The 11467-nt window shown below is 42.6% G+C and overlaps 1 protein-coding gene across 1 annotated transcript in view; it reads right to left on the minus strand.

Annotated features, from left to right (window-relative positions):
• The window catches only part of MOB1B (MOB kinase activator 1B), a 63346-nt gene extending 57239 nt beyond the window's left edge, over positions 1 to 6107 (minus strand). Inside the window, exon 1 of the mRNA XM_067557017.1 lies at positions 5852 to 6107. Within this exon, the coding sequence (XP_067413118.1) occupies positions 5852 to 5865 (14 nt within the window). The 5' untranslated portion in view covers positions 5866 to 6107. The remainder of the gene's footprint in view (positions 1 to 5851) is intronic.
• Between the last annotated feature and the right edge of the window lie 5360 nt (positions 6108 to 11467).

Raw genomic sequence — 11467 nt, forward strand, 5'->3', positions numbered from 1 at the left:
AGCTCATGATGTACTGCGTGACCAGCTGCGATGTGTTCAGAACGCTGAAAGCAACAATGGAAAGTAGTGCGGGATCCATCTTTTCAGACAGAGATGGTGGGCGTGCAGTAAATGGCAGGAAGCCGTTGAAAAAATGGCACGAGTTGCTGCCAGCAACGCAATGAATGACAGCACGGAAACTCAATGAACCATGGGACATTAAGCCAGCATCCATGCCGCTCCGCGCTCCTCTCCCCCATCCCAGAATTCCTAGTGGCAGAAGCTGCCGAGTTGCATGGTGGGATAGCTGCCCACAATGCACTGCTCTCACTGTCGATACTACAGCACCAAGAGTGGATGTGTTTTTGTGACAAAATGAGTGCCGTGTTGACGGGCGTGAGTGCTGTAATTATAGCACTTTTTTTTATCACTGAAAAAAAAAACTACCATCAACAAAACTTTCTATTGTAGACAAGGCCTTTTAGAGGTTAGGGACAGAAAGTAGTGGAAACTCCCCTTCCCTCCCCCCAATCACAGCATCCAGGACACTCTACAGTGGGAGGAGGGAAGAAAGAGAGCTCCTTCTGTTCAGGTTCCACATCCATCACCATGGTACCCAAATATCTTTTAGAAGTATAAATTGAACAGGAAGATTCATGTCTATCAAAGACAGTTATTCTCCATTCCCCACTCTCATTCTCTCCTCCAGTAGTCACAGGGTACAGGGGAGAGGCTTCAAATTTATCAACACTAGCCCAGGGCTACAAAAAATAGATCCCTCAAAAACATACACCCTACCTCTTTCCCTAGAATCTTGGGGGAAGGGTGGCTTCTCATCTGAGCATTGTTCCTGCATAACGGCCTATCCATCTTTCATATTGGTTTCTGGCTACTAGATTTAATTTTTTCAAGCCCTGGCTGCTACTGTCCTTTTAATGGATTAATGAGATTTGTTTTGTAAGCCTTGAAGGGAGTTTGGAAAAGGAGAATGATCCTCTGAATTTGCAATGATCTTCCCCAAATTCAAATTCAAAGACCTTTCATTGAAGCAATTGTCCTTCCAAGCCAGAGGAGCTGGATGCAACACTCTCAGTAGTTGGTCAAACACCAGGTTTTGTGACAAAGCAATGGAGTTCCCCTATAGCTCTCTTTGCCCTAACCTCTTAGGAGGGAAGATTACTGAATGGTACTGCTACACAGCTAGGCTAAAACCCAGAAGCTTCTCATATGCTAATATAAAATATCTGTTAACAAGGTAAATATTCGTGTTTTAAAATACTTGTAAGTGTTCTGTGAACATCCATCTTCAATTTTTATTCTGACCAGTTTGTAAACACCTAACACTTACATTTTCACCAAAGAGTGAAAATCCAAAGCTCAGTTTAGAAGTGCCTGATAGTTTCCCATGGGATCCCTGGATAAAAAGGAGATAACTAGTATGTCTCCAACTTTAAGCAAAGAAGAAAAGTGTACACAGAACACTCTGTTGCTATCTAACAAGAGCTGACTTAAGATAATTCTATAAGACTAGAAAACATGGGGCAGTTTAGAAACTGCCTTTGTATAATAAATATTATTGCAGGAAGCAGAACAATAGACTGGCTTGACTACTAGCAAAACTGAAAAAGTAGAAAGTAGCTCTTCAAGAGCATGAGTGGGCTAGTGGAGGCACTAAAGACATAATACTTGTCAGTTTAGAAAATTATCTGAAGTATATGTATTCTGTAATTTATCTGCTATGAAGTGTGCTTATGATTTTTATAGCTCTGGTTTTGAAGTGAACCTGCAAGAAGTAGGAAGGGGAGGAAGGTGGGAGAAGAGTGAGCACACGCTCCCTTTTTGGCTTCCATATGTATAAAGGAGGCCTGAATTTAGTATATTTAAAAACAGAAAAAACGTCGGGCCTTATTTATACAATCACAAAGAAACACAAGACCACCTCAGAAGCACATTTTTCCCTTTGTTTACAGGTCACCTTCACACTGATGTTTATTGGAAGATTGCTCATGTAAATTTTACCAATAATTAATGCATAAATATAAGCTTATCCCTCTTCACGCCCAGAAATTATTTTCTACAGCTTTTTCTCCAGAAATCTGTACTTTTCCATTTTGACTACTCACTTTAATAAAAAAATTAAAACCCATGAAACTGTAAATTGGCCTTACTAATGAGGGCTTACATAAATCTTAAGGGTACACAACTGTTAGACTATAAAAAAAACTTGAGGATCCTGAATTATCACAGGGATTTTTATTCAAAATCATTTTTTGGTGTCACTTCTTTGCTAGGGCAGTTTTAGTAATTCAGGATAGCAGTAGCATATTGCCAGATGGTACGCCTACCAGAACTATCTTTAATTTCTTCCTTGGAGATGCAGACCATGATTTCTGCAATTCTACTGTAATTTAGCTTTTGATAGCACGACCCATTAATGAGCATATTCTGTTTTTTTTTTGTTTTTTTTTTTTTTAACTCTAAAAAAAAAAAAGATTTTGCTCCCCTTTAGGTGTTTACAAGGGTCTTTACAACATGGGAAAAACTGATTATACAGAGAAAACAGTGAAACTGACAAAATACAAAATTGCTGTCAAATGCAAGCAGTAAATAAAACATTTTTTTTAAATTCATTAACTTCTCTCAATGATAACATTAGCTATTATTTTGATAACAGTAGACATACTTATTTTAAAAGAAATGCAATTTTCAAGTTGAAGATGTCCTTTGAATTTTTCCCACGTAGCTAGATAAGAGTCAGCCCAATCCATTCTATGCTGATCACTCATTGACCCTATCAACAGAATGGAATAACCATGGATCTGATAAATGGAAATTGAGAACACTCTCCACTTTTCAGAAGGCCATCAGCACCCTGCATGATTAGGTCCTATAAGAAAACAACTGATGTGTTATTTGGAAACCCAGTTGTGCTTCAGTGGCAATTTGGAGAATTATAGCAATCACTGAAGATATAACCTGTGCTTGGATAGAGGATTGGTACATCACCATATGGTACATCTAACAGAAGTATCTTTATAACACCTTCATAATAAAACTATACCAGATAAATATAAAAATGTGTACCCAATTAAGGAAAATAAAAAGAGTACTGGTATGATTGGCTTGGAGAAAGGAGGGAGGGAAAAATACTTTGTTACCTGCAGCAGCAATTAAACCTCCTCCTGAAGGTATGTCTAAAAAAAGTGTATTTATTTTGCAGCCTAAATAATGAGTGAGCTATTAAATATATAAAAACATTCATGTGTTATACAAGATTTTGTTTTTGACAGGTGTAACCAGGATAATAAAAGATAACTTCCAGGGGAGTTAAACGGACGTAACATTAACCTTTTTAGGAAAATGCTTGAAAAATCTACTTGCCAGTAGAAGCTGAAGCCTGGGTGGGGAAGAGAACAGTAATCAATTTCTGCTGAACTTAAACCTTCCTTTTAAAAAAAAATTAAGTTTCTAGATCTTGAGATTTGAAAGAAAACCTTTCAAATATAAGCGAATGTAGTGCTTTCCTCCTGAATCTGTAAACAGCTCCAGTAACTTTGCTGCTGTTCCTAGTTTGCCAAGCAGCAACAGAAAAAGGCACTGAAGTTGTTCATACAGGAAATTGACCTTAAACACTGTAGGCTAGGAAGAAATGGTAGAATAGCAGAGACTTGCTTCACCCCTTTCCAGAAATCAGGAAGCTCTGGAAAGGGAGAAGAGACAGAAAGCTTATCTTTCCCTTTCAGCAGCCAAAGGAAGATGGACCTTCATATCGTTCTGACACCAAATAATCATGAGCCAAGGATTATGAAGCAACCCCTCACCTCCTGACACACCAGAATCCAGTGACAGCATTTTGGTGTCACCCTCCCCCTTTTCTAGCAGCTAGGGATGGTGGAGGAGGGGCACAATTAGGCTTCTCACTAGAACAGTACCCTTGCCACCCAATAGTCTTATGTATCTACCTCTGACTATCACATTTAGTCATTCAGCTGGTAAGTGTCTACCCATTCTACCCTGGATTAAGATATTGCATGTGCAATTTCAGGTGAATTGGGTTGGTTCTTGTAAACTTAACCAATTAATATGTAAGGACTAGGTTTATAAAGGGAAGCTAATATCAACCTTAATTGCAGAGAGAATACCCTCTCTTCACAATGAGGGAGTCACTCCAGTTCCCAAGAGGAAAGCATCTCCTTCCATGCTCTTTAGAATTAGGCCAAACATATAATAGTAATCAGTATAATCCTTCACCAACTTTCAGATACTATGGCACTAGTCCAGCAAAGAACTGTTTATATGTGCTTAATTTTAAAGTACATAAGTAGGTTTTGTAGTTTGGGATCTAAATGGAGTTTAACTATTTAATGGTGTCTTTTTTAGCTGTGTAATTCCACCCTCTCCTCCTTTGGAGTGTATCTCAGCTTAGTTAATAGGTCACTGAACTGGTTTATGTTAATTGTCATAAGTACCTTGTTTCCACTCCCAAGGGGAGAAACAAGGATCATTCAGTTCCACTCTAGTCTATGAAGCTGAATAGCAAAAACATAGGTATTACATGTGTCTGATTTGTCACTAATTCCTATAGGATCTTTGTATCCTTGCAGTAAATAATTGCCTTCTCATTAACAACATCCATCCAGTCAGCACCTTCTTACCTACTTGGTTTGCTATAGTTATACCAGATGAAAAGTAGTCATCTACACATGGAGTATCTGAACCCTTAATTAACTTTTAATTCCTACTGTTTTATAAGGCTGAATAGACTACATTCACACATCAGCCAAAATACCTCATGTTAAAAGGTTTTTGCGGCACATATTTTTTAGTTGCATTTGAAAAGAAAAAAGTATAATAATTTAGTACCTACATAGTGTTTTCCTCGACCAATTGTGTTATAAACGTTTATCCTATTCCCACACCAAATATTACCAGTTGAGCAAATTCAGAATAGTCTTTGCAAAATAACATTTGAGAAAGTCTTACTTCTCTATATTAATGGAGCGCAGAAAATAAATCCCTGTATTATTTTTCCTTTAAACCCTTTTTTATATACAGTTTCAAGGAACAAAATATGGCAACTTGTTTCCCTCTGCGAAAACAAACTGTGCCCTCTACATGCCCGAGACACATTTACAAGGCTGTCTGATGGTCCCAGTCCTATCTAATCATCAACTTCTAATTTTAGAAATCTACTCTTTAAAAAAAAAAAACAACAAACGTTTAAAAAAAAAACCCAGGACTCTCAAGAACCACTCCTCCCCACTGCCCCCAACACGAGGGTTGATGTTAAGATACATCTAACAGGATTAATATAACATCATGTTACACCAATACTTGTATGGCTGCTTGAGGGCAAGAATAGGAAAGGAGGATGGGGATTTCTCAGGGTTATTGTCCAAGATGTCTTTCTCTACAGCAACGGCTAGGCTCTCCGCTGGCCTTAGCCAAAAAAGAAAACCACCCTGTGTGCCTTTGGCACAGGCGATAATGCTGTGCCTACAAACCCCACACTTTAATGCAAAGCAGCGAGGCTCTCTTCAGACCGGCACAGCAAGGGGAGCTGGGAGAGATAAAGGGGAGCAAACCGCCGGGAGAGAGGGGCTAGCCGGGCTCCTGTGCGGCAAGAGGGGCCAGCTCATGGCTGTGAGGAAGCACTAGGGAGCCTCTGAGCTGCTTCCTAAAGCACAAGCCAGCAGACAGGGGAGCTCCTGCAATGGACAAGCCCGGTTTGCATGGGAGAAAGGGGGAGGGGGAGAGACAGAGGAAGACTGAGGGGAAGGGGAAAGAAGCCCCCAGAGACGGGGAGCAGGACGAACAAGGGGATCGGGGGTCCCAGGCCCGGCGGGGGCAGAACAAGCCCGGCGCTACTCACAACAAGAAGCTCATGGCGCAGGCTGCGGGACCAGCGACTGACTCCTCTCGGCTCGGCTCCCAACGGCAGCGGCCGGCGCAGGGGGGCGGGCGGGCGAGAGCGCGGGGCGGGGCGCGGGGAGCCGGGGCCTCCCTCCGCTGTGCGGGACGGGCTTCCCCGCGCAGCCAGTCGACCAGCGGCTCCCAGTCCCCCCCCGCACGCTGACCCGGAACTGCCCTCGGGCCCGCTTCCTCCACAGGCTGTCCTGGGGCTCCTCCATGCCCACACTGCCCCGCCGCCGCTGTAGGGCCCCCGACATCGCCTCAGGACACTCCGCCTCCTCCCCACAGCCTGTCATTACCCCCCAAACACTCCCCAGCCAGTCCCAGCGCCCCGTCATTTCCCACCCCACCACCCCCTGCCACTACCGCCAAACAGCCACACACCCCCACCTCAAACACTGCCCCTAGCTTCCCCGCCACCCTCTCAAACCACCTCCCATGCCTCTCCAATATCACCTCCCTCCAAACATCACCCCTACTGCCCCCCAAACCACCTCCCACTGCTCCCCCCACACACCAGTACCCCCAGCGCTTCCCTTGCCCAACACCCCCTCCCCAAACACCACCCAGAGCACCCTACTGCCTCCCATCCAAACACTACACCCCATTTCCAGAGCACCTCACTTCCCAAAACCTCCTCCTACCGCCTCCTCAGCACACTCTTCCCAGTCTCAGCACTCCCCCCCCCAGCACCATTCCTCCAAATATTTCCCACCTCTCCCCCTATTGCCTCCTCCCTAACCTGGAAGAACCCACCTGCAGCACCACAACTGTCTCTGCCAAAGCTCCAGTAGTACTTCCCTCATAACAAGCCTATCAGCTTTCCAGACCTCCCCCCAAATTTTTATTAGTGCTTACCCCGTCCAAAGCCCTACCAGCATTTTCTTCATAAAAACACCTCCCCATTAGCATTTCTCTAAACTGAAAACTCCCACAACACCCACCAGTCTGTACTATCTCCCAGTAAGGAGAATAGTCTAGTGGACAAGCCACTGGACTGGGACTCTGAAAACCTGGGTCCATTTCTCAACTGAATCTCAGACTTCATGTGTGTCCTTCACTAAATCACATAATCATTGTGCCTCAGTTTCCCATCTGTTGTGGAAATAATAGTTCTCTATCTCACAAGGGTGCTGTGAGGATAAAATCCATTAATGATTGTGATGCACTTAGATGTATTAGTGAAAATAAAACAAAACTATTTAAGTAGATAGCTAATCTATCCAAAGCCCCCAACATACCTTAAGTCCCCATCTCCCTCTCCACACTTCCCGCAACAGTCCCACAAAATACCTGGACCCCCTCCCCCCCATCCCAAACCATCTCCTAGCTTTCACTAAAGCCAAATGCCCTTTACACACCAGCATGCCTCTTAATAGCAAACCGTCCCCAATTCACTCCATCTCAGGCCATCCCAACAGCAAGGTCTCACAAAGACCCCTTCTTCCAAACCTTCATTCCTCAGTCCAGTCCACACTACATATGCCAACCTGTGTGTATAGTATTCATTACTTTAGGTGAGTCAGATAAATCACTGAAATTATCTGACCTCTGTTGTTTGTACCCGAAGTTCAGGCCCCTCTTTTAGTTTATGTTTCATATAAGGATGCAGCGTTCCCCACTAAAACAACAGCTGCAGGAACATTATGAGAAAATGGGTTTAACTTACAAATTGCCAAAGGAAAATATGCAACATTTAGCAGCCTATCTGCCCTCCCTCCCTCCCCAAAAGGAATTTAATAACCCATTAATGACCTATGAGTTAGGTTTGCAAGGGATATAATACTTTGCACTTCTATTGCACCTTTTTTAGCCTCACACTGAAAGATTTGCTCTTGTTCAAATGGGAATTAATTCAGGGAACTCCTATGTCCTATACCAGAGGGCATACTAGATGATCACAGTGGTCCCTTCTGGCTTTATAATCATGAAACTATTAACCTTTCATTCGAGGAACTCAAAGAACATTATCCCCATTTTATGAGTGGAAACTATGGCACACAGAGGTTTATTTACTTGTCCACCAAAAAACAAGACTGTGTTATTCAGAAATAGAACCCACGAGTAATGGCTCTCATGTTTCTGCTCTATTCACTTAAAAATTCTGAGTAAAGAAATCAAAAGAACTCTAAAATATTAGGACAGGTAGCAACCTTAGTTTAGCATGCAATCTTTATCCAAGCAGGCTAAACCCTGCAGTCAGTTAGGGCCACACCTCTGAATTAAAGATCAAAGTAGTTACAATCCATTCCAGTCTGTGCAAACTGTTGCACTCAAGATTCTAGGAAATTGCCAGCATTGCCCTTACCTAACCACTGTCTTAGCCATTTTGTTTTCCCACAGGAAGATGGAGAGATAATCTCTTCTCTCTTGATGTATAAAGTGCTAGGGGTACATTTTGGAATAAAAATAAATGCAAACAATTGTAATATTTTGCTTGCAACGTGTATGTTGATTAAATAATGGGGAAGGGGGATGTTAGAGATAGGAGCCTAATCCTTTGAGGTGCTGGATGGAATTCAGGATGTGCAGCACCTGTCAAGAGGTGCTCAGCAACTGATAAAATCAAAGTATTGGAGAAAAGCTTCAGGCTGCATTTCTGGGATGTTTTGACTCTGCTTTGGGTGTCCCTACCTTACACGACAACTTCTAGATCAAGCAAGAGGCTCTTACTTGTCTTGTGGGTCTCTCACCAGTTGCTGCTTGTATTCTAGTCTAAACAAAAAATTAGAAGTGCAGTCCAAGGATATAGGCAGTTGATGAAATCTTAGCCCTATTGAAGTCAACGGCAAAACTTCTGTGACTTCAGAGGGACCAGGATTTCACTCCTGTATTCCAAAAATTGTTGGGTGCAGGCAGATCCCTGCCCTTTTGTGGAGTCCCACTGATGTCAATGGGGCTCCAAATGGCTGTAGAGTCTGTCCAAGTGAAACAACTTGGGCCATAGTTTGAGAGAAACTAAAAATTGCAGTTTAGCATTTGAATGCATGAGAAAGGCAGGAGACCTTCAAGGCTGTTGTACTGCAAATTAGATTTTGTCAAAAGATGTTAGAACTTAACATAGAGTTTTAAAATTTTTACAGGATAAATTCTAGTTTTTTAAAATAATTTGCATTACATCTTTGAAAGTCTCCTGTTTTACTTATGCATTTAAAATGTGAACTGCTTTTTCTGTATTCCAAACTAAGTCAGAATGTCTCCTTGTTCTATTTAAAATTATATTGTAATAGTCTGTATTCACAACACTTTTTAAAAAGAATGGTTTATTGGGGAGGGTTGTGGTGTAATTGGAATACATTTAAGATGACATTGCACTTTTCCCAGTACATTTTTTTAACAATCTGTATCTAGAAGATATTTCTGAATTGATTGGCCCTATGCCTCAAAAAAATCTTGGGGGAAATAACCCAAATGCAGGTATATTCTGATTTGGACTAGAATAATCCCCATTCCCTCCTCACACTCAAATACACTCTTCTGCCTGCAGAATGTTGTATTTTAATAGCAAGCTAAATTTCAAAATCTTTCTGCAGTATACTACAGGAAATACTTTGTCTTGGTAACTTGTCGTGAGAGATGATTACATAACCTGTATACTTTATGCAGTATTTTTCAATTCCTAAAGGCAGCAGAGATATTTACTCCAGGCACTGGGGATATGAGGAATCAGCAGCAGACTGCAGCATTACATAAGCAGAGAACCGCTTGGCTACGCAAGTAAAGAAGACATGTTGACTCTAAAGGATAGGAGGAGTCAGAGGATTAGACCCTGGGGTAGCAGGTTCTTGGGCTTCACCCACATCCATCCACACATCACCATTAGTGCTTGGAGAATTGAGAGCCAGAGGGACCTTTGTGACACTGTGTCTCAAAGCAGCACTGCAGAAGCCCTGTTCCCCACTGTCATATAATTATGATATGTTTTGTACAAAGTTTGCCTTGTGAGGTATCATTCTAAAAGTCTTGATCTGTTGAACATTAATATCCTGTTGGATTGTATGTGCTATCGCTGTATGTGCAGTTATGAAGTTTTGCTATGTGTGTGCTACTGAAACGTTGTGAGGTAGGAAACACCCACAACCAGCTTTTCAAATACAACAATGGAGAAGCCAGACATGCTGACAGCCCATTAAGGAATCCACTCTCCCAACTGCCATCCCAAAAGACTTTACAGAAGAAGCACATACACAATGGAGACTGCTTGACCAACGGGGACAACCCCCCTCCCCCCCTCATATCACATGCATAGATCTTTCCCAAGCTGGAAGAAGTTATAAAAGAGGGGGGAGTACCGTCTTCACTCAGCTTCTCTCTCCTCCCACAACTCAACGCATGAAGGAACATTGGTAAGACAAAGGACTTTCAATGGGGGAGGAGGTCCGAGACTGCAAAAGTAGATGCCGCCTCTGTATCAAGAATCTGTAGCCCGCTTGTATCATCTGTCAGGGAGAGATATTGCTTGATTTATATAAAAATCTATCTTTTTGTAGTTAATAAATCTGTTTTATAACTTTACCTAGAACAATGTGTCTTGGTTGAAGTGTTTGGGAAATCTGCTCAGTTAACAAAGGCTGTTGTATGACCTCTTCATATTGAGGAATACGTGGACTAAATAATGAACTTACTCTGGCCAGTTTTCTGACCAGAACACAGTATAATTCTGGGGTGTAATGCTGAAAAACTGGGGGGAGTTGGCTGGTGCCTCTATAGGTGGTTCCTGAGTAGCCGGAAAGCACTCATGTAACTCAGTTGGGTGTGTCCCTGCCTGTAGATGCCTGTGTGAATACAATACCTGTAAGAGGTTTGTAGCTTGCTGACAGCATCACAGTGCCAGATGCGGCCCAGGTAAACATTCCTGCTATCTATCTGGATGTGGGGCTCTGCATGTTGCTGTGGCTAGACGATAACAGTGCCTCAAGGGGCTTGCTGCTTGTCACTGGCATTGCAAGAGCCATCCCAGGCTGGAGATTTAAAGGAGGCATAGCATTCCCCTGGTTTACAGGTTGCACCTCAGGGGAACCCATCACAGGCTTATACTCCACGAAAAATACTGCTCACAGGAGCCTGATCGGAGGAGCTCTGGAGCTGCTGATTGACCCAGGTACACAATTTAAGCCAGAAAGACACACAGAAAGTCATCTGTGCTGCAACAAGATTCATCTTGGTTTCCTGCTACAACATACTGTGCTGTCAGTTACTTGACTCCTGCCCTGTTCCTGGTCCCTGTCTCCTTTTCTCTGAGTCAAACCCTTGGCTTGACTCTCTGGGTCTGACCCTTGCCTCTGGCATCCAGTCTCTGACTCTGGTTCTGACATTCAGTTCCATTTCCTGGCTCCTGTTCTGACTACTAATTCAGACTGCCTATATCCCAGTCTCTGATAGCAGGGACCTCACGTCTGTTATAGGTGATTATCCACTATACCACAAACCACAAAGAATTACTTCAAAAGGGCCCTAAAGCTGAAACTTGACAAAATACTTTGGTTCCAAATGCAAGTTTCCAGCCTCTATTCACTGATAAAGATTAAATTAGGTTGATGCTTTTTATTTGTACATATAACAGATTTCCTTTTTC

The sequence above is a fragment of the Emydura macquarii genome, unplaced genomic scaffold (assembly GCF_026122565.2).
Source record: "Emydura macquarii macquarii isolate MOO-44397 ecotype Brisbane River unplaced genomic scaffold, CSIRO-AGI_Emac_v2 contig_1790, whole genome shotgun sequence".
Classification (NCBI taxonomy): domain Eukaryota; kingdom Metazoa; phylum Chordata; order Testudines; family Chelidae; genus Emydura; species Emydura macquarii.